Source organism: Lissotriton vulgaris, chromosome 7, assembly GCF_964263255.1.
Source record: "Lissotriton vulgaris chromosome 7, aLisVul1.2, whole genome shotgun sequence".
NCBI classification, from domain to species: Eukaryota; Metazoa; Chordata; class Amphibia; order Caudata; family Salamandridae; genus Lissotriton; species Lissotriton vulgaris.
The window spans coordinates 1658395285-1658419725 of NC_141695.1; the positions used below are offsets into that span (position 1 = coordinate 1658395285).

The window sequence follows — 24441 nt, forward strand, 5'->3', positions numbered from 1 at the left end:
GGGGGGACAGGGGCGAACAATATCACTCTGAAGCACCCTGATGCGAGCCACAACTAAAACATGCACAGAGCAGAAAGCCATGGAGACAACAAGGTGGCGTAGCTAAAATGTGCATGGGACTGCCCAAAACAGGCAGCTTGAAGGCCAAGGTGATAACTTACTCACGAAATACAGAGATGCAGGGTGCAGCACCTGGGACGATCGGCATCAGAGGAGCTGTCCCGCAGGCACAGCAGACAGAGTGTAGGTTGACACCCAATGAAAAAGGACACATCCGAAGGGAGTGGCAGCAGAGGCACCAAAAGTGCCAATAGGAGCTGTGAAGAGGAACACGCATAAATGTTGAGAAGAACCTCAGATCTCCAGACCACGTCCTCAGACTGAGGGGGAGATCTACCCCCCACAGAAGAGAGGAACTGCTTATTATATGAACACCAAGAGAGGAGCATCGTGAAGCTGGGGTACCACCTCAGGGAGTGAAACGCAAAGAACCCTTATTGCCGAAAATGCAGGAAAAGGCACTGAAGTACACTTAAACGCACTAAGACAAGACACGGCTGTGCAGAACGAGGGCAAGCTTGAGTACAGCACTGAAATGCTCCTTGAAAAACGGAGACATAGGACCACACCTCGCAGTATCGCAGTAGCGAAGATAGGGGGAGATGTAGAAAAGAAGATAACCCCATGGGCAATCTGTAGATATATATATATATATATATATATATATATATATATATATATATATATATATACATATATATACTAGCAACCCGTCCCGACGTTGTCCGGGTATGAATTGCTGCCGGCCAGTAGTATATTGTTTTGTAGGATTTCGTTTCGATAGCATTTCTTATCTGTGACAGGCCTGTGAAACGCTCCGATTCACAGTGCACTGCTGATGCACTTAAGAGTGCACGTTCAGTAATGTGTGAACTCGAGTTTCCCTACTTTATTTTTCCTTGCAATATTATATAGAGAGAACTCGACAACATGGCATGAGCACAATTTACATTACAGAAGAACACATTCATTTGTGTAAGGCACTGGAAGACAAAGCGATTTGCCTGGAATCACAGGATGTTGAGCTGATGCCGAGACTCAAACCTAGCTCCCCAGCTCTAAAGTTCGCAATTCTAGAACTTGTGGCGGGAGGTGTGTCTAAAAGTGTATGTGGGTGCTGGCCACCAATGAGAGAGACCTGTGCATTTGGTGAAAAAATATGGAAATGTGGGCCGCCGTGCCACCAATGTACTTACCGGGGGAGGGTATCACCCATTATTCCGCAACTTTCTTTCCGCATACCATCACTTCGCATACTTTCATTACGAAAGTACCATGACTCCGCAATGCCATTATAACACATGGCATCACATTTTATATGCTTTTACCACGCATACATTTACAACGAAATTCGTTGTAAATGTATGAATGGTAAAAGCATGTTTTTTTAAAATGTTTGGATAAGGTAGGTATGGGTATAGGGGTATATGTTTTGGGGTACTGAGGTATTTTCAAGGTTCAGGGCTAGGTTTTGGTTTTGGGGTACAGGGGTATTTTAGGGTTAGTATAGATATATCTATAGATATATCTATACTAATATAATTAAGAGAGAGCCCCAACCTTTGAGGTGGGTAATCTCAGGAACCACAGCATCAATCACAACACCCAATACAGCATTGGAAAGGGCAGTTGCAGCAGAAGGACATAGGCTATGCAGATGCCCACCATATACATTTAAAAGGTAAAAGAACTGTGCCAGCAAAGTAGTCCCTTGTGGGCGTGTCTGCTTGTGCTGTTGTGCTGTGGGCGTGTGCTGGGGGCGTGAAAACGCTGGGGGCATGTGGTACGTTCCGCCCTTCTTGCCATGGCTCATATTGTGTGCTGTGGGCGTGGGCTGGGGGCGTGGGCGTGGGCGGGGCGCGGGTTTATGGAAATAAAAAAGCGAGCGTTGTGCCCAATATTGCATTGTTTTTTCTTCCCAGGTTCTGTACATTCCAGCTCCGGGTGTCCACCCTGCTCCCTTTAAATACCCCGGCACCCCATAATCATAACCCACCCGTACTCCTTAAAATATCCCAACACCCTTAAACACTAACCCATCTTAACCCTAAAAATATACCCTGTACCCCAAAACCCAAACCTATCTCTAAATCCTAAAAATACCCCTGTTCCCCAAAACCCAAACCTAGCCCTGAACCCTATAAATACCCCTGTACCTCAAAATCCAAACCTAGCCCTGAACACTAAAAATATCCCTGTACCCCAAAACCCAAACCTAGACCTGAACCCTAAAAATACCCCTGTACCCCAAAACCCAAACCTACCCCTGAACCCTAAAATACCCCTGTACCCCAAAACTCAAACCTAGCCCTGAACCCTATAAATACCCCTGTACCTCAAAACCCAAACCTAGCCCTGAACACTAAAAATATCCCTGTACCCCAAAACCCAAACCTAGACCTGAACCCTAAAAATACCCCTGTACCCCAAAACCCAAACCTACCCCTGAACCCTAAAATACCCCTGTACCCCAAAACTCAAACCTAGCTCTGAACCCTTAAAATACCCCTGTACCTCAAAACCCAAACCTAGCCCTGAACACTAAAAATATCCCTGTACCCCAAAACCCAAACCTAGACCTGAACCCTAAAAATACCCCTGTACCCCAAAACCCAAACCTACCCCTGAACCCTAAAATACCCCTGTACCCCAAAACTCAAACCTAGCTCTGAAGCCTAAAAATACCCCTGTACCCAAAACCCAAACCTAGCCCTGAACCATAAAAATACCCCTGTACCCAAAAACCCAAACCTACCCCTGAACCCTAAAATACCCCTGTACCCCAAAACCCAAACCTAGCCCTGAACCCTAAAAATACCCCTATACCCCAAAACCCAAACCTAGCCCTGAACCTTGAAAATACCACTGTACCCCAAAACCCAAACCTACCCCTGAACCCTAAAAATACCCCTATACCCCAAAACCCAAACCTAACCCTGAACCCTAGAAATACCCCTGTACCCCAAAACCCATACCTATCCCTAAACCCTAAAACTACCCCTGTACCCCATAACCCAAAACTATATCTGAACCCTTAAAATACCCAAACACCCCAAAACATATACCTCAGTACCCCAAAACATATACCCCTATACCCATACCTACCTTATCCAAACATTTTTAAAAAAAACATGCTTTTACCATTCATGCATTTACAACGAATTTCGTTGTAAATGTATGCGTGGTAAAAGCATATAAAATGTAATGCCATGTGTTATAATGGCATTGCGGAGTCATGGTACTTTCGTAATGAAAGTATGCGAAGTGATGGTATGCGGAAAGAAAGTTGCGGAATAATGGGTGTTTACCCTCCCACGGTAAGTACATTGGTGGCACGGCGGCCCACATCTCCATATTTTTTTACCACCGATTTGAAAAATGCACAGGTCTCTCTCATTGATGGCCAGCACCCACATACACTTTTAGACACACCTCCCGCCATAAGTTCTAGAATTGCGAACTTTAGAGCTGGGGAGCTAGGTTTGAATCTCGGCATCAGCTCAACATCCTGTGATTCCAGGCAAATCGCTTTGTCTTCCCGTGCCTACCACAAATGAATGTGTTCTTCTGTAATGTAAATTGTGCTCATGCCATGTTGTCGATTTCGCGCTATATAATATTGCAAGGAAAAATAAAGTAGGGAAACTTGAGATCACTGTGAGAAGGTGGCCTGATATGCAGTGCTCACTATTCTAGTGAACACTATGTATCAATCCAGCAACCCTTATTGATGATTGGTTGTAAGTCAACCTTATAGACCAGCTATCCTAGTAGCATGGATACGAGCAGTCTAAGGCTAAAGACTCGAGAGGGCGTGTTAAGCCAGCTGTTATACCACACATATACCCCTTGAACACCAAGTGAAAGGACACCACACAAGTGTTATGAAAATAAACAGTGTATTTATTAAAATCACAACAGCCCTGTACTCTTTATGAGGACAGGGTACTAAGCACAACACAAAACTCTTACGAAAATACTTAAGTTAGCACAGTATATACAAATGCCCGAGGGGCACGGAAAACCATATACTCTGAAAGTGGAATGCGAAATTACTAGCAGGTAAGTACAGTACTAATAGGCTTTGGAATCGCTAGGACTTAACTATAGAATCGTTAGATTACTTCTAGGAGACCCAGGGGACTCGGTGCAGAGTGTGCACTCTCACGCGTGATGCGGGACAAAGTCTATGGTAGCTAGTAAAGACAAAGTTAGTGTTCTCGGGCGAACCCGACCTGGTAGGAGGAAAACGAAAGTGGATTCTGACCCTTGGATAGTGAGGCTATGCTGGGGCACCGAAATGCCGAAGTTACCTAGCCCAGGGGCTGCAGCTGCATAGGTCTCAAAAGACGTCGGGAATCCTCGTAGACGGACCAGGAGCCTGGAAGAAAGATGCTGGCAGGCGACCAGTGAAGAGAGTTCGGAGTGATCCAAGCCTGGATCTTGAAGAGAGATGACACCTGAAAGCAGAGGGGACCAAGTTCGTGACTACTAGCCAGTAGTCAGGGGGCACCAGGAGGGCACCGGATGGTAGTCACCTCGACTAGGTGAGTGGGTGACGCTGTGCTCTGCAGATCTCACGGACCAGGAGGCGTTGTCGGCGACCAGGATGGAGGAGCGAGCTGTCCCACGATGGATGAAGCTGTCGGCGTCGCTGGACCCAGAATTGGGCAACAAAGCCTTGGCAAATTCAAGCCCACGCGGTGGACCTAAAATGGCGTCTGGAGTGGACCAGGAGGGTCCGGGGTGCTTCTCTTTTGGAAGGAAGCAAGGGCCAGTCTGGAGCAACCAGACCAGCAGCAGTGATGTCGTCGGGCGTCGTTAAGAAGGCCACAAGCCAGCCGGCTAGTAGCCAAACAACGCGGTGAGCAGCAAAAAGCAGAAGGGCCCCACGCAGATCGTGGAGATGCTGGGAGGCTGATCTTCGGTGCTGGAGCTGCTCAGGGTGGGGGCTTCTCGGACCCCAAAGCACTCACCAGTGGAACACTCGGCGGGCTTGCTGTAAAGAAGTCGTGCAGTCTTGGCGATCGTCGGTCCCTCGAGGTCTCGTCGCACTCACGGTTCTCAGCTTGGCTGTAGAGGTGAGTAGAGGTCAGAGGTGCCAGGGAAGCTGGGTCTCGTCGAGCTGTGTCGTCGGATTCCTGAGGAAGGACTTGCAGCAGACCGCAGTGTTCTTAAGATGGTGCCTGCGGATGCAGGGTGACTACTCCTTAGTCACAAGGGAGAATCTTGAAGAAGAAATCTTGAGGTGCTTTCGCGGAAAGTCGTGTCTTGATTCCAAAGATGATCTAATTTGAACAGGGGGCCCGCTCCTATCTTTATACTAAGAAAAGGGGCTGACCCGGTGACTAGGTCCTGCCTATGGGTGGGACTAGGAGGGGGGTGGTAACACCCCTCTCCCATGCCGGACTTTCCCCAGGCCAGGGGCTGGTGTGCCCCTGGAACTGGTTCTGACCGGCCTATGCGTAGTGAGCACCGGGGTGCCACTCAGCAGTCACCTTCCTGTAAAGCCCTGCCTACCCAGGATACACAAAACCCTGTCTGGGATGGTGCTAGCACCGCCCCGGACAGGAAACCCTTTGTCCAAGCTCTCCTCGCTGGAAGGACTCCCAGCAGCAGGAGGTCAGACTCGTGTCTGTGGTGGCAGCATCCATTTTGTGGAGCTGAGGCTTCGTTTAACTTTAACCGGGGTTCACAGTTACATACATGTTGTGTCCCTCTAGAAGGGTGGAATGCTAACCCCGTCGCCAGAATTGGCGAGGGGTTAGTATTCCAATTCGTATGACACCTTACTCGACATGTTTTGATAAAGCAATACCAAAGTTAGCATTTAACCGCGAGGATTATAATGCACTTAAGAGTATATGGTATGCGTTATCATGGAACAGCTATTAGGACTTGGTTCCGCAAGCTGCAGACAGGCCCAGCTCATTCCAGGGCACCATCTCACCCGATTCCAAGCACTCTGCCTTCAGGATTGTCAAGGCCTGCCATAGGAGTGACTGATAGGAATCTGTGTGTCCATTTTTAGGGTTAGATATAGGTATACTATATCTACAGCAAAGGGTGATTACACGACTTTGCCCCAGCTGTCATGCAGCCAGTTGTGTCAAATTTAGGAGGCCAGCTAGGGGTGGCATAATACATGCTTCAGCCCCTGGTAGGCCCTGGGTACACCTATGCCCTGGATTCCGGGTCTGAGTTACAGGGTCTGATAAGGTGGCCCAGTACCAATTGGTAAATGCACCTAGGGTACATGTTGTAATTTAGAGAGAGAACAGCCAGGCTGTGAGTCTGATTGGCAGGCCCACAGCCAGAGAAAGTCGTAAACCAGTGAAACAAAAGCAAAAAATCTGGGTGATCATAGGATTGCAGACCCTACTCTCTACAATCACACACTACTGAACGTGCACTCTTAAGTGCATCAGCAGTGCACTGTGAATCGGAGCGTTTCACAGGCCTGTCACAGATAAGAAATGCTATTGAAACGAAATCCTACGAAACAATATACTACTCGCCGGCAGCAATTCATACCCGGACAACGTCGGCACGGGTTGCTAGTATATATATATATAGCAACGCGGGTGAGCCATGACCACGCAACTACGGGTGCCATAGGAGGAACCCACCTACTGCACCTGTGGCAGGATGTTGCCGCATTTTGAAGCATGCTTAAGTACAGTGAAAACCTCCAAAGGAGGAGAACGAGGCACATATGCAAGGCTCAACTAGACGACCCATGGCATATAGGAGATCGCACCGAAAGGCACAACACTGAACACCGTGCAACGGTAAGACAATGGCGTCATTGGACTTAGAGAGCCCAAAGGGGCCTCTATGCCCGTCTGAGGCATAGCAGAGCTATACAATAGCATAGAGGTACCCAACTTGGTGTATGGCACATCCCCAAGAACCACGGGGGAACACCTCTTAGGACAAACCATAGTCAGAGGACCAAACACAAACAACCTGTGGAAAAAGCCACAGTAGGCTTACCACCAGCCTGAAAAACGCATAGTGCAACTGGTGGATGCTGAATAAGAGCTTAAGCATCCCAGAACATGTCAAATGGAGACCTGCGAAATACAGACCTATGGGGAGGACGAAAGCCCGCAAGGAGGTGCCTAACAGCCGAATCGGCATGGGCATCAAACAAAAGGACCCCATCAAAGGGTAGGTCAGCAAGACGTTCCCGGATATTTTCTGGAAAGGCGCCATCCCGGAACCAAGCATGGCGCCGTAGGGCCTAAGGACTCCGCAGTATTCAAGGCCGAATGGATTGTAAATTCCACCAAATCACGGTGAAGATGTAGGAGGTCAACATGAGCGCCCTCAGAAGTGGCCGATAAAAGAGACTCGGCAGAGTCCCAAAGGGCAGAAGTAGCCCGAGCCAAGACACACACTGGGGCCGATTCACAGAACTAACTTAAGACAAAATCCTAAACTTACTACCATTTTGGTATTCACAGAAGGCTCTTACTCATTTTGGTATTCACAGAAGGCACATACTCATTTCGGTATTCACAGAAGTTAGGAGTCCTAACTTTAGGACTCCTAAATGCCTTCTGTGAATACCGAAAGTCTTAAAGTTAGGATTTTTCTCAACTTTACTACTACTAAACTGAGAAAAATTCTAAGTTTAAGACTTTTGGTATTCACAGAAGGCATTTAGGAGTCCTAAAGTTAAGAGTCTTAACTTTACTACTACTAAATTGAAAAAAATCCTAATTTTAAGACTTTCTGTATTCACCGAAGGCATTTAGTAGTCCTAAAGTTAGGAGTCCTAACTTTAGTACTCCTAAACTGAGAAAAATCCTAACTTTAGGACTTTCGGAATTCACAGAAGGCATTTAGAAGTCCTAAAGTTAGGATTCCTAACTTCTGTGAATACCGAAATGAGTAAGTCCCTTCTGTGAATACCAAAATTAGTAAGTGCCTTCTGTGAATACCAAAATGGTAGTAAGTTTAGGATTTTGTCTTAAATTAGTTCTGTGAATCGGACCCTATGTCTTTGCGACCGATCCCGGGACCTTCCTCTTGACCGGGACCGTTGAGCAGCATGGAGCTTGAGGGATCTCTCTTTCAAGGTCTTGTGGTGCGACAATCGATGCAGGTCTTGGTATCGTGGTTGTGTTCAAGGCACCAGAGACAGACGAGATTCAGTCCCTCACCAACATTTGCCGGTGACAGGTGACGAAGGGCTTGAATCCAGCCTTCCTTGTTGACATACCTGTCACACCATGAGACAAGTCTCAAGCAAGCATTAGTAAAGCCAATAGGTCTCAACTGTGCAAGAGCTATTGTCTTTATCAATGTGCTTTAGCCAAGTTGCACACCAGAGTGTCTGCTATTCAGCATTGCTAAATGTTGGTGGTGCAGAGGAGAGTGGTATGGAGTGTCGCAGAGTGGAATGGCAAAGAGTGGAGTGGAGTATTGTAGAGTAGAGTGGCATAGAGTGTCATGTATTAGAGTAGAATAGAGTGGAGTTGAGTACAGAGGCGAACACAGAGTGGTGTAGAGTGGGCTGGTGTAGAGTACATTGGCACAGAGTGTTGCAGAGTAAAGTGGCATAGAGTGCTGTCGTGTAGAATGTAGTGGTTTAGATTAAAGTATTGCATAGTAGAATTGAGTCGCATAGAGTGCAGTGGTGCAGAGTGGAGTGGTGATAAGTGGAGTGATGCCCAGTAGAGTAGGGTAGAGTACAATGATGTAGAGTAGAGGGGCATAGAGTGCAGTGACATAGAGGGGTGCATAACAGAGTGGCGTAGAGTGGTGCTTGTAGGAGAGTAGGGTCTGCAATCCTATGATCACCCAGATTTTTTGCTTTTGTTTCACTGGTTTACGACTTTCTCTGGCTGTGGGCCTGCCAATCAGACCCACAGCCTGGCTGTTCTCTTTCTAAATTACGATATGTACCCTAGGTGCATTTACCAATTGGTACTGGGCCACCTTATCAGACCCCGTAACGCAGGGCATAGGTGTACCCAGGGCCGCCAGGGGCTGCAGCATGTATTATGCCACCCCTGGCTGGCCTCCTAAATTTGACACAACTGGCTGCATGACAGCTGGGGCAAAGTCGTGTAATCACCCTTTGCTTTAGGTATAGTAGCTCTATATCTAACCATACAATGGACACCCGAGTTCCTATCAGTCACTCCTATGGCAGGCCTTGACAATCCTGAAGGCAGAGTGCGTGGGCTCGTGTGAACTAGGTTCTGGCCCGAGCCGAGCCCGGTTGCAGCTTGCGGAATCAAGACCCAATGGCTGTTCCATGATAACGCGTACCACATCGGTAACTTCGGTGTTGCGTTATCAAGGCATGTCGAGTAAGGTGTCATACGAATCGGGATGCTGCCCCCTCACCAATTCTGGCGACGAGGTTAGCATTCCGCCCTTCTAGAGGGACACGACATGTACGTAACTGTGAACCCCGGTTAAAGTTAACTAAAGCCTCAGCTCCACAAAATGGATGCTGCCACCACAGACACGAGTCTGACCTCCTGCTGCTGGGAGTCCTTCCAGCGAGGAGAGCTTGGACAAAGGGTTTCCTGTCGAGGGCGGTGTTCGCACCGTCCCAGACAGGGTTTGTGTATTCTGGGTAGGTAGGGCTTTTGCGAGAAGGTGACTGCGGAGTGGCACCCCGGTGCTCACTACGCATCTGCCGGTTAGAACCAGTTCCAGGGGCACCAGCCCTGGCCTGGGGAAAGTCCGGCAGGGGAGAGGGGTGTAACTACCCCCCTTCCTGGTCCCACCCTTAGGGCAGGACCTAGTCATGTACCCACCCCTTTCTTTAGAATAAAGGCCGGAGCGGGGACCCTTCCAAATTAGATCATCTTTGAATCAAGAACTACTTTCTACGAAAGGACATTCGAGACTCTTCTCAAGATTTCTCCCTTGTGACTAAGGAGTAGTCACCCTGCATCAGCGGGCACCATCTAAGAACTCTGCGGTTTGCTGTAAGTCCTTCCTCAAGGAATCCGACGGCCCAGCTCGACGAGAACCGGCTTCCCTGGCACCTCTGACCTCTACCCATGTCATCAGCTCAGCTGTGATCTGTGGGTGCGACGAGACCTCGAGGGACCGGCCATCATCAGAACCTGCACGCTCTTAACCAGCACGACCATCGAAGCAATTCTCTGGTGAGTGCTCTGGGGTCCGAGAAGCCCCGACCCTGAGCCGCTCCAGCACCGAAGTGCAGTCTCCCAGCATCTCCACGATCTGCGTGGGGCCCTTCTGCTCGCTGCTCAGCACGTTGTCCGGTCGCTAGCCGCTGGCTTGTGCCCTTCCTTGACGACGACCGACAAACAACTCTGCTGGTCTGGTTGCTCCAGATCGGCCCTTGCTCCCTTTTCCGAGAGGAGCACCCCGGACCCACCTGGTCCATTCAAGACGCCATCTTAGGCCTACCACGTGGCCCTGAGATCTGCCAAGGCTTGTTGCCCCAATCCTGGGCCCAGCGACGCCGACAGCATCATCCTTCGTGGGACAGCTCGCACCTCCATCCTGGTCGCCGACAACGCCTCCTGGTCCGTGAGACTGCAGAGCCTAGCGTCGCCCACTCACCTGGTCGAGGTGACGGCCAACCGGTGCCCTCCTGGTACCCTCTGACTACTGGCTAGTAGTACAAACTTGGTCCCCTCTGCTTTCAGGTATCAACGATCTCTGATCCAGGCTTGGATCTCTACGAACTATTCATCACTGGTCGCCGGCCAGCAACTCCTTTTCTTCCGGCTCCTGGCTCGTCAGCGAAGACCCCCGACGCCTGTAAGACTTGTGCAGCCGCAGCCCTCGTGGCTAGGTAACTTCGGCATTTCGGTGCCTGCATAGCCTCCTTACTCTAGGGTCCTGAGTCCCTCGCTTCCGACCTGCCTTATCGGGTCCGCCCGAGACCACTAAACTTCCCGTGTCTTCGGACACTTGTTTTAATTGTGCACTTGAAGTATTTTCCTAAGAGATTTGGTTTGTGCTTAGTACCCTGTCCTCATAAAGAGTACAGGGCTGTTGTGATTCTTAAATAAATATACCGTTTATTTTCATAACACTTGTGTGGTGTCCTTTCACTGGGTGTTCAAGGGATACATGTGTGGTAAACAGCTGGCTTAACACGCCCTCTCGAGTCTTTAGCCTTAGACTGCTCGTATCCACGCTAATAGGATAGCTGGTCTATAGGTTAACTTACAACCAATCATCATAAGGGTCGTTTGGAACGATACATAGCGGTCGCTAGAATAGCGAACGCTGCATATCGGGCCAACTTCTCACATTGGTGAGCAGCGGTTGGGATTTGAGCTTGCTGTTGTTTTACCACACGTATCCTAAGAATATCTTGTTGAAAGATCACATAAGTACTGTTAGTACATATAACTAAGCTTAGAATACTCTGAGTTCTACTGAACCAGCTGTTGCAGCTCCTCAAGGCCTAGCACACCTTGGCTGCAACTCTTAGCAAGGGATCAGTAGGTAAACACATAGTGTAGGTAGGTGCATCACTTATACCACACTAGAAACAGTATGTCGGACAAAGGAGGAAACTCTGAGTCTCCCCTTGTGTCAGTTGACCCTCCACAGGTCATCCCTTCAAGATATACTGTGCTGAGCTTCAAGGAGTTAAGACAAGTGTGTCACTCCAGGAAGATCAAGCAGGGGTCTAACCCCACAACGTCCTTTCTGATTGGTCTCTTGGAGACTTATGATGCCAGAAAAGCTGAGACCCTTCCCAGCTCTTCTAATCCAGAAGGAGACATGCCTCCCCTCGAGGGAACCAGAGACGATCCTGACCTCATCCACCTCGCAACTGAGAACGAAGATGTGGAGGATGATGAGGATGAGGATCCCTCTGGGGATGAGGCAGATAAGGGACAGGTAGAAGTCGTTAGACTAAGCAGGTCCAACTTAAGCAAGCATGACAGTGGTACTGGGGGACCCCCGGGGCCACTATCAGGTCAGCTTAACATTGGGAATGGACGAGCCCGATCTCTGTCGAGAGACTCTGGCAGATCCCTTCAAACCAATGGCTCTCACAACTCTTCTCAAAGAGGGATGACGTCCCCTCAGAGGAGAGTGTACGAAGCTAAGGAAAGGGCAGCTAATCTGAGGATTGAAAGGGAAGAACTTGCCCTGGCCAAAGAGAGGCTTGCCTTTGCTAGAGAGCAACAGTTAAGTGGGGCAGTCCCCACTGGTGGCAGCATTATACCTAGCAATAGGGAAAGGAGTTTTGATACGAAACACCTTGGTAAGATAGTGCCCCCCTTTAAACAAGGGGACGACATCCACAAAAGGATTACTGCTTTGGAGAGGGCCTGCACTGTGCAAGGTGTTCCCCAGAGTCAGTGGGCAGCTATCTTGTGGCTCTCCTTTGAAGGTAAAGGAAGAGACAAGCTCCTCACCACAAGGGTAGAGGATGCTAATAATTACCACGTCTTGAAGAATACACTCGTCGAAGGGTTTGGCCTAACCACGGAGCAGTACAGGGTGCTGTTCCGGGATACCCAGAAAACGCAGTCTCAAGATTGGTCTGACTTTGTCGATTGTGCCACTATGGCTTTTGAAGGCTGGTTGCTGGGCAGTAAGGTTACTGATTACGAAGGATTGTATAATTTGATGATGAGAGAGCAAATTTTAAACAATTGTCAGAACCAGTTGTTGCATCAGCATCTTGTCGACTCGGATCTGACCTCTCCCCAAGAATTGGGAAAGAAGGCAGACAGATGGGTTCGTACAAGAGTTAAACAGAACCAGGGCCAGAATCAAGGTGGTCAGAAGAAAGCAGACCAGAAGGGTAAAGATTCTAAGGGGGAACAAAATGACCAGAAGTCTTCGACAGGTCCCCAACAACCCAAAGAGGGTGGGGGTCAGGCTCCCCAAAGAAAGAAGGCCAATCCAAAAGATGGTGCCAGTACTGCAAAAGTAAATCTCACTGGTTTAGTGAGTGCACCAAGAAAGGAGGAGGGCAGACTCCTGCCACTGCAGCCCCTAAGGCACCTGTGCCCCCTAGTACAGCCAGCAGTGGTAGTGCACCTCCCAAGGGTTTAGTAGGGTTAACCCTGGGTTCTGAGGGGCGTGACAACTTAGTTGGCACACTCACTCAGGCTGTCCTTGTCAGTACAGGGGATGTGGATATGTCCCCTGACGTAAGTCCCAATACTTTGGGCAAATACAGACAGACGCCTTTCATAAACGGAAAAATGGCTCAGGCCTATAGGGACACTTGTGCCAGTGTCACCATGGTGACACCTAACTTTGTGGACCCGGGACAGATCATGCCAGGTACAGAATTCCTGGTGACCAATGCAAGCAATGTCACTACCAATCACAGTATGGCAATTGTAGCTTTCTCCTGGGGAGGGGTAACTGGCCAAAAGAAGGTTGTAGTTAGTTCAGACCTCCCAGTGGATTGTTTGTTGGGCAATGATTTGGAGTCATCACAATGGTCAGAAGTGGAGCACCGGACTCACATGGAAATGTTAGGCTTGCCAGCACATGTGTTCGCTGTGACCAGGTCACAGGTCAGGAAATGCCCCACTGAACAGGTGCTGGATCCTGGAACAACGGACCAGACACCTCCCAAGAAAAAGAGTGGTAGGGTTAAGGCTGCGCCTTCCCCCTTGCCCCAGGTCGTGGATCAAGTCTCAGAGGAGGCTGACCTACAGGAATTGAGGGAAACTGAGCCTAGGGAGTTCGAACTTGATCAAGTTGAATTCTTGGGTTCAGGGGGACCCTCAAGGGAAGACCTGGGGAAGGACCAGTTAGACTGCCCTTCTCTTGAACCCCTCAGACAGCAGGCTGCTGCTGAGGCTGCTGGGAACGCCACAGGTACCCACAAGGTATACTGGGAAGATGGACTCCTGTACACTGAGTCAAGAGACCCCAAGCCTGGCATGACCAGGAGGCTGGTTGTACCCTTGTCTCAGCGTGGTTTCCTACTTACCTTGGCCCACGAGATTCCCTTAGCAGGTCACTTAGGCCAGACGAAAACGTGGGACAGGCTTGTCTCACACTTTCACTGGCCTCATATGAACGAAGATACAAAGGAGTTTTGCCGCTCCTGTGTCACTTGCCAAGCCAGTGGTAAGTCAGGTGGCACGACAAAGGCCCCCCTTATACCAATGCCTGTGGTGGGGGTGCCCTTTGAACGGGTGGGGATCGACATCGTCGGTCCCATGGAACCACCAACAGCATCAGGGCACAAGTTTATACTGGTGGTAGTGGATCATGCCACCAAGTATCCTGAAGCTATTCCCCTTAGGACCACTACAGCACCTGTTGTGGCAAGAGCCCTAGTTGGAGTATTCTCCAGAGTGGGCTTCCCTAAGGAGGTCGTCTCCGACAGAGGTGCAAACTTTATGTCGAGCTACTTAACTGCTATGTGGAAGGAATGTGGTGTCAACTACAAGTTCACTACACCCTATCATCCACAATGCAATGGGCTTGTTGAGAGATTCAACAGGACCCTCAAAGGGATGATTCATGGACTACCTGAAAAGCTTCGGCGTAGATGGGACGTCCTGATCCCCTGCCTTTTATTCGCTTACAGAGAAGTCCCACAGAAGGGGGTTGGCTACAGCCCTTTTGAACTTTTGTACGGGCATCCTGTGAGAGGACCCCTATGTTTGGTGAAGGAAGGATGGGAGAGACCTCTCAAAAAGCCTGCAGCCAACATAGTGGACTATGTGCTTGGCCTCCGCTCGCGGATGGCTGAATACATGGAGAAGGCATCTGAAAACCTTAAGGCCAGCCAAGAACTCCAAAAAGCTTGGCATGACCAAAAGGCTGTCTTGACTGTTTACCAGCCCGGACAGAAGGTGTGGGTGTTGGAGCCAGTGGCCCCAGCAGCACTCAAGGACAAATGGTCCGGGCCCTACACCATCCTGGAGAAAAAGGGAGAGGTCACCTACCTGGTCGACCTGGGAACTCCCCGGAGCCCCCACAGGGTGCTTCATGTCAACAGGCTCAAGGCATATGTCGACAGGAAGGACATGAGTTTGCTCATGGCCCTAGATGAGGGACAGGAAGAGGAGAGTGACCCTCTCCCCGACCTGCTCACTCAGAATCCTGACGATGGATCGGTCGATGGTGTTGTCTTTTGTGGCAGCCTCTCCGAACATCAACAGAAAGACTGTAAACAGGTTCTTCAGTCTTTCAGACATATGTTCTCTCTAACACCCAGTCAGACCGATTGGTGCACCCATGAGGTTGACACTGGTGACAGCTTGCCCGTCAAGAGTAAAATCTACCGGCAGCCTGATCACGTTAGAGACTGCATCAAGAGTGAAGTGCAGAAAATGTTGGAGCTGGGAGTCATTGAACCCTCGGATAGCCCTTGGGCTAGTCCCGTAGTTCTAGTGCCGAAACCTCACACCCAGGGCGGTAAGAAAGAGATGAGGTTCTGCGTAGACTACAGGGGTCTCAATGCAGTCACTAAGACTGACGCCCACCCAATACCAAGGGCAGACGAGCTTATCGATAGATTGGCTTCGGCCAACTACCTAAGTACGTTTGACCTGACAGCTGGGTATTGGCAAATCAGGTTAGCTGAGGACGCCAAGCCTAAGACCGCATTTTCTACCCCTGGTGGGCATTATCAGTTCGTGGTGATGCCCTTTGGTCTGAAAAATGCACCTGCCACCTTCCAAAGGTTGGTGAATCAAGTCCTTACTGGGCTGGATCACTTCTGTGCGGCGTATCTAGACGATATTGCTGTCTTTAGCTCCACCTGGGAGGATCACCTGGTCCACCTGCGGAAAGCGTTAGAGGCTCTGCAAGCAGCAGGCCTCACTATCAAGGCCACCAAGTGCCAGATAGGGCAGACACAGGTTGTATACCTGGGCCACCTTGTAGGTGGAGGCCAGGTTCAGCCACTGGAGAGCAAAATACAGTCAATCAGGGACTGGGCTCCTCCAACCACCCAGACTCAGGTTCGAGCTTTCTTGGGCCTGACTGGATACTACCGGAAGTTTGTCAGGAACTATGGTTCCATCGTGACACCATTAAACGAACTGACAAGCAAGAAAATGCCAAAGAAGGTTCAGTGGACAGCGAGCTGTCAAAAAGCATTCGATGACCTAAAGCAGGCCATGTGCACGGCGCCTATCCTTAAGAGTCCGGACTACTCCAAACCATTCATTGTCCAAACAGATGCTTCTGAGTTGGGTGTGGGAGCTGTTCTTTCTCAACTGAATTTTGATGGTCAAGACCAGCCCATTGCTTTTATAAGCAGAAGGCTGACCCCTAGAGAGAAGAATTGGTCAGCTATTGAGAGGGAGGCCTTTGCTGTGGTTTGGGCCCTGAAGAAGCTGAGGCCATACTTGTTTGGCACTCACTTCAAGATTCAGACCGACCATAAGCCCCTCTTATGGCTAAATCAGATGAAGGGTGAAAACCCCAAACTGCTTAGGTGGTCCATTTCCCTACAGGGGATGGACTTTACAGTGGAACATAGACCTGGTACTGATCATGGCAATGCCGATGGGCTCTCCAGATATTTCCACTTAGAACAAGAAGACTCACCTGGTCAAGGTTAGCTTATTGTTCCGACGTTTGGGGGGGGGTCATGTAGGAGAGTAGGGTCTGCAATCCTATGATCACCCAGATTTTTTGCTTTTGTTTCACTGGTTTACGACTTTCTCTGGCTGTGGGCCTGCCAATCAGACCCACAGCCTGGCTGTTCTCTTTCTAAATTACGATATGTACCCTAGGTGCATTTACCAATTGGTACTGGGCCACCTTATCAGACCCCGTAACGCAGGGCATAGGTGTACCCAGGGCCGCCAGGGGCTGCAGCATGTATTATGCCACCCCTGGCTGGCCTCCTAAATTTGACACAACTGGCTGCATGACAGCTGGGGCAAAGTCGTGTAATCACCCTTTGCTTTAGGTATAGTAGCTCTATATCTAACCATACAATGGACACCCGAGTTCCTATCAGTCACTCCTATGGCAGGCCTTGACAATCCTGAAGGCAGAGTGCGTGGGCTCGTGTGAACTAGGTTCTGGCCCGAGCCGAGCCCGGTTGCAGCTTGCGGAATCAAGACCCAATGGCTGTTCCATGATAACGCGTACCACATCGGTAACTTCGGTGTCGCGTTATCAAGGCATGTCGAGTAAGGTGTCATACGAATCGGGATGCTGCCCCCTCACCAATTCTGGCGACGAGGTTAGCATTCCGCCCTTCTAGAGGGACACGACATGTACGTAACTGTGAACCCCGGTTAAAGTTAACTAAAGCCTCAGCTCCACAAAATGGATGCTGCCACCACAGACACGAGTCTGACCTCCTGCTGCTGGGAGTCCTTCCAGCGAGGAGAGCTTGGACAAAGGGTTTCCTGTCGAGGGCGGTGTTCGCACCGTCCCAGACAGGGTTTGTGTATTCTGGGTAGGTAGGGCTTTTGCGAGAAGGTGACTGCGGAGTGGCACCCCGGTGCTCACTACGCATCTGCCGGTTAGAACCAGTTCCAGGGGCACCAGCCCTGGCCTGGGGAAAGTCCGGCAGGGGAGAGGGGTGTAACTACCCCCCTTCCTGGTCCCACCCTTAGGGCAGGACCTAGTCATGTACCCACCCCTTTCTTTAGAATAAAGGCCGGAGCGGGGACCCTTCCAAATTAGATCATCTTTGAATCAAGAACTACTTTCTACGAAAGGACATTCGAGACTCTTCTCAAGATTCCTCCCTTGTGACTAAGGAGTAGTCACCCTGCATCAGCGGGCACCATCTAAGAACTCTGCGGTTTGCTGTAAGTCCTTCCTCAAGGAATCCGACGGCCCAGCTCGACGAGAACCGGCTTCCCTGGCACCTCTGACCTCTACCCACGTCATCAGCTCAGCTGTGATCTGTGGGTGCGACGAGACCTCGAGGGACCGGCCATCATCAGAACCTGCACGCTCTTAACCAGCACGACCATCGAAGCAATTCTCTGGTGAGTGCTCTGGGGTCCGAGAAGCCCCGACCCTGAGCCGCTCCAGCACCGAAGTGCAGTCTCCCAGCATCTCCACGATCTGCGTGGGGCCCTTCTGCTCGCCGCTCAGCACGTTGTCCGGTCACTAGCCGCTGGCTTGTGCCCTTCCTTGACGACGACCGACAAACAACTCTGCTGGTCTGGTTGCTCCAGATTGGCCCTTGCTCCCTTTTCCGAGAGGAGCACCCCGGACCCACCTGGTCCATTCAAGACGCCATCTTAGGCCTACCACGTGGCCCTGAGATCTGCCAAGGCTTGTTGCCCCAATCCTGGGCCCAGCGACGCCGACAGCATCATCCTTCGTGGGACAGCTCGCACCTCCATCCTGGTCGCCGACAACGCCTCCTGGTCCGTGAGACTGCAGAGCCTAGCGTCGCCCACTCACCTGGTCGAGGTGACGGCCAACCGGTGCCCTCCTGGTACCCTCTGACTACTGGCTAGTAGTACGAACTTGGTCCCCTCTGCTTTCAGGTACCAACGATCTCTGATCCAGGCTTGGATCTCTACGAACTATTCATCACTGGTCGCCGGCCAGCAACTCCTTTTCTTCCGGCTCCTGGCTCGTCAGCGAAGACCCCCGACGCCTGTAAGACTTGTGCAGCCGCAGCCCTCGTGGCTAGGTAACTTCGGCATTTCGGTGCCTGCATAGCCTCCTTACTCTAGGGTCCTGAGTCCCTCGCTTCCGACCTGCCTTATCGGGTCCGCCCGAGACCACTAAACTTCCCGTGTCTTCGGACACTTGTTTTAATTGTGCACTTGAAGTATTTTCCTAAGAGATTTGGTTTGTGCTTAGTACCCTGTCCTCATAAAGAGTACAGGGCTGTTGTGATTCTTAAATAAATATACTGTTTATTTTCATAACACTTGTGTGGTGTCCTTTCACTGGGTGTTCAAGGGATACATGTGTGGTAAACAGCTGGCTTAACACGCCCTCTCGAGTCTTTAGCCTTAGACTGCTCGTATCCACGCTACTAGGATAGCTGGTCTATAGGTTGACTTACAACCAATCATCATAAGGGTTGTTTGGAACGATACATAGCGGTCGCTAGAATAGCGAACGCTGCATATCGGGCCAACTTCTCACAGTGCTGACCACAGTAAAGTGCTGTGGAGAGCAGTGGCATAGAGTGCTGTGGTGTAGAGTGGAGTGCTTCAAAGCTTAGTGGTGTAGAGTTGAGTGATGCAGAGTAGAGTGGCGTTCACTGTAGTGGCATACAATTCAGTAGTGCAGAGGAAAGTGGGGTAGAGTTCAGTGGCATAAAGTGCAGTGTTACAGAATAGAGTGGCGTGGAGTGCTGTGGCACAGAGTAGTGCAGTGGCATAGAGTAGTGCAGTAGCATAGAGTGGAGTAGAATGGAGTGGTGCAGAGTAGAGTGGACTGGTGTAGAGTGCATTGGTGTAGAGTGTTGCAGAGTACAGTGGCATAGACTGCAGTGACGTAGAGTGCAGCAGTATAGAATTCAGCAGTAGAATGCAGTGGCGTAGATTACAATGGTGCATACTAGAGTGCAGTGGCATAGGGTGGAGTGCTGCAAAGCAGAGTAACATAGAGTGCAGTAGCATAGAATACAGGGACATAGAGTGGAGTGGTGCAGAGTAGAGTGTCATAGAGTGTAGTAGCATAAAATATAGTGGCGTAAAGTGCAGCGGTGCAGAGTAGAGTAGGGTAGAGTGAAGTGCTGTAGAGTACAGTAGTGTAGAGTGGTACAGAGTAGAGTGGCGTAGAGTAGATTGTTCCAGAGTAGAGTGAAGTGGCATAGAGTGGACAGGTGCATGGTAGAACGAAGTGGCGTGGAGCAGGGTAGAGTGAAGAGGCATAGAGTGAAGAGGTGTAGGTTAGAGTGAAGTGGCATAGAATGAAGTGGTGCAGGGTAGAGTACAGTGACGTAGAGTAGAGTGGCATAGAGTGCAGTGGTGCAGAGTAAATTAGAGTGGTGTAAAGTGGATTGGCATAGAGCACAGAGGTGCAGAGTGGAGTGGGACACGGAGTGTATTGGCATAAAGTGCAGTGGCCTAGTGTGCAGTGTTGCAGAGTGGTGTAAAGTAGAGTGGTTGAGAATGCATTGACATAGAGTAGAGTGGTGTGGAGTAGACCAGAGAAGTGTAAAGTGCAGTGGAGTTGAGTGAAGTGGCGTAAAGTGTAGTGGTGTAGAGTGGAGAAGTGTGAAGAGGCGTGGTGTAAAGTAGAGAGGTGCAGAGCAGAGTGGAGTGGTGCAGAGTAGAGCTGAGAATGCATGGTGTGTTAGTGATGGATCATTAGCACACTGCTATTGCAGACAACACATTTACAATTGAAATGACCATTACATTTCCATAGATATACAGTTTTACGAATAAAACTATACAGTGCACAAACGATAATGCGTGGAAATGGCAACACCTACTGTATTGATTTGTTTTGATCAGAATAAAGTATTTGTTTCCGACACATAAGATTTTTTTTTAAATGTGCTTCATTTGGGCTTTGCTAATTCTGATATATTCTGAAATACTAGGCACAGTTCGTTTGAATGTTGTGTGCTAGAAAAAAAAACCTTTCCTCTACCCCCAGTATCCAGCAAGATTGTCACATAAATCCTTTAGTAAACAACCAATCTCTCTGAAGATGAGCCTAACATTTGACCTTTGTCTTTGAATTCACAGCCAATGTGGCAAGATAAGAACAAGATTTAAAGACCTGTTCACACAAAGGGGCACCCCTGGAAAAATACAAGGAGAGGTAGCATGAAACGGCTTTTCTCTTTGGGAGGGACAAACTGAACCGGATAGCCTAAAACAAATAGAGCCAGGAAACATGAAAGCCCAACATTTTGAGTTATAAACCACAAAGCCAATTGTAAGAAAAGGGCAGGTTGCACTCCCAGATAGGTTTCTGAATGTCTCCAATATGTCTTTAGCAAACCAGACCTAAAAACTGCTTAGAGTGGAGGTGAGTCTCTCTTTTCACAGTCCTTTTATGCGCGAACTTGGGGAAACTGGGGATTTGGGCTGGAAGTTTACATTAACAAATTTCACATTTGTCTCTAACCTCAAACTGCGATTGCAGAAGACATCAAACTATGGCTCAAAAGTGTTAGGAGGCCAAATAGTTAAACGCTACGCTATACCATAAAAGTATTATTGACATAAATAATACAACTTTTGGTTTACTTTCTTGAAGAGATTTTTAGGGCGTACTGCTATGGAATGACCCACACTATAAATGTTTTATTTAGCAAAGGAAAGTGGAACATTTTATGATTTAACTTTACTAACAGAAAGCTACTTAATTAAAGCTGCGTAACAATTAAAGCTGCGTAACAATTTGATGAAAATGGTTCGAAATAGATAGATACAGAATAGAGTTTGGAGAGAGTTTTAGGTATATAGCTCAATAAATGACAGCATAAGAGAAGCAAAGAACTTACCGTTTCTTTAAGAAGTCTATCTTGGACAGCTTTCATATCTTCTCTCATGAGACGCATCTATGATCATTTATAAAGAACAGGGTTATTTATATTCTTTGCTTACGGCCATCCGCATACATTGCAAAATGGAATGCTAGTTTATGCTACAAAACAATATTCTTCATCACTATCTTTATTTTAGAAAGTAGACGGTTAAAACTGTAAAAGCCAGGTTTTTCCATAAAATTCAGGATCGATAAAATGTTATTAAATGCTTCGCTACCATTCAGAAACTTATTTCTGATAAATACGGGAGCTCATCCAGATTCATTGTATGGACCGTTTTCCATGCTTCGCACAGTCTGGAAATGTTTTCAGTCATGACAGATTACCGATGCTAGGTGGCACTGTCACATCAGTTGTGGATTCACCTACTTGTTTTTCCATGTCCCGCACACGGTATATTGAACAAAACGCACAAGTTACTACTTGTGTAACGATATATCTGTAAGAGACATTAGTTAGTGATAGATTCCTTACCTTAGAATATCCCCAGGCGTGAGACTGGATCCGGAAATTTTTGCGTAGCAGTACCCTTGCGCGTCGGTAGGCGTCGTCTGCGGCTCCGCCTCCGTCGTCGGCATCGTGGGCGCCGTGATGGCGTCGTCGGAGTACTTAGACGCCGCCTCCACGGGCTGACCTCAGTTCTTAGACACAGCTTTTCCGCGCCAGAAACGCAGAGCCATGCTAAAAACCAACACTGGTGCCAATGAAACTAGGGCCCTGAAAGGGGATGACCTTAACCCTAGATATCGGTTCGCAGAAACGGGGAGGATGGGTGAGTCGGTAAGGAATCTATCACTAACTAATGCCTCTTACAGATATATCATTACACAAGTAGTAGCTTGTGCATCTGAAAGAGACACGTTAGTGATAGATTCCTTACCTTAGAATAGATACCCCAGCAATACCAACCCCGGTGGTGGGTCTGTGAACCAATAATCACACCAGAAACTCCTGGAGGACGGAACAGCCAAAGAAGCCATCCCTCCGGACTTGGCTGTCCAGGCAATTGTGTCTTGCAAACGTGTGCAGCGAGGCCCACGTAGCTGCCTGACAAATGTCCTGCAAGGGCACTCCTCGGCCCAAGGCGGTGGTAGTCGCCGTGGCCTGAGTGGAATGAGCCCTCAACCTAACAGGGGGCTCCTTCTTAGCCAAGGAGTAACACACCTGGATACACAAGATGATCCACCGCGAGATGGTCCTCTTGTGCACTGCCTTTCCCTTCTTAGCGCCCACATAACCAACAAAGAGTTGGTCATCCACCCGGAACTGGCGTGTGCGATCCAGATAAAAAGAGGGCGCACGTTTTGGGTCCAGACGGTGGAGCCTCTCTTCCTCTTTCGAGGGATGCGGAGGCGGAAAGAAGGTGAGCAAGGTAATAAACTGCCCGATGTGGAAGGCCGTGACAACCTTGGGCAGAAAAGAGGGTCTTGTTCGCAACACAACCTTGTCCGGATGGACAGAAAGGAAGGGAGGTTTAGAGGATAACGCCTGGAGCTCACTCACTCTCCTGGCAGAGGTGATGGCAACTAGGAAAGCAGTCTTCAGAGTAAGAAGGCGGATAGGACAGTTGTGAAGTGGCTCAAAGGGAAGGCACATCAGAAAAGTTAGAACCAGGTTCAAGTCCCACTGAGGCATTACGAAGGGAACAGGTGGAAACGTGTGTGTGATGCCTTTCAGAAATCGATTTACAATAGGGGTCTGAACAAAGATGGTTGGTCAGGCAGCCTTAGGAAGGCTGAAAGGGCAGAAAGGTAGCCCTTGATAGTGCCCACAGCAGAGCCCTGCTGGGCAAGAGAAAGAGAGGAGAACCTCAGAAAGAGGGGCATTGAGAGGATCTACAGCCTTTGCTGTGCACCATGCCACAAATCTGTTCCACCTGCAGGCATATACCAACTTAGTGGAGGGACGCCTGGCTGCCAGAATGATGTTACAGACTTCAGGAGGCAAGACAAATGGCCTCAACTGTCGCCGCTCAATCTCCGAACATGGAGGTGGAGACTGGACAGGTTCGGGTGCAGGACCGTCCCCTGCTGCTGCGACAGAAGGTCCTCCTGAAGAGGCAGACGAATCGGGGGATCGACTGGCATGCTGAGTAGCTCGGGATACCAGTACCTTCGTGCCCAATCCGGAGCCACAAGGATGACTTGTGCCCGGTCACGCTTGATCTTCTTCAGCACTCTGGGCAGAAGTGGTATAGGCGGAAAGGCGTACAATAGACCGCAGCTCCACTCGCGACGAAAAGCGAGTGCCGCCTTGGAAATTCCAACACACAGAACTGATGACATTGCGCGTTCTCTTCTGTGGCAAATAGATCTAACCAAGGCTCTCTCCACTGCTGAAAGAGGCCTTGCGCCACGTCCGAGTTCAGACGCCATTCGTGATCCATCATGCACCGATGGCTGAGTTCTGCCAGGTGTTGAACAACCAGGGTCACGCCCTCCTGGCATAGGGTCCATGACCCCACCCCACTCTGTGTGTTGCAGTACCACATGGCGGTGGTGCTGTCCGTGAACACCTGCACTACACTCCCCCAAGCAGAGGGGAAGAATGCCTTCAGTGCTAGACGAATCGCCCGCAGCTCCAAAACGTTGATTTGGAGCCTGGACTCCGCCGGAGACCAGAGGCCTCTGATCTCCGCCTCTCCCTTGTGGCCTCCCCAGCCCTGGAGGGACACGTCCGTCACAACCACGTGCTCCGGGTGGGGTAGGGAGAGGGATCTGCCACTGACCCAATCGCGGTCGTGAGCCACCACTGCAACTGTCTTGCAGTGCCCTCAGAGATCAAGACATGATCGGACAAGTTGCCCTGATGCTGGGCCCACTGAAACTTCAGGTCCCACTGCAGAGCCCGCATCCGTCACCGGGCGTGATGCACCAGAAGGATGCAGGAGGCCATCAGCCCCAGAAGCGCAGCGTCAACCTAATCGAGATTCGGGATAAAGGCTGAAACATCGGAATCAGAGCCTGAATATCCCGAAC

General features: G+C 49.6%; 1 protein-coding gene across 1 annotated transcript in view; it reads right to left on the reverse strand.

Moving 5' to 3' along the window:
• SYCP2 (synaptonemal complex protein 2) overlaps positions 1-24441 on the reverse strand; it is a 3993018-nt gene that overhangs the window by 56470 nt on the left and 3912107 nt on the right. The window contains exon 44 of the mRNA XM_086932653.1: positions 21419-21475. Within this exon, the coding sequence (XP_086788779.1) occupies positions 21419-21475 (57 nt within the window). The remainder of the gene's footprint in view (positions 1-21418; positions 21476-24441) is intronic.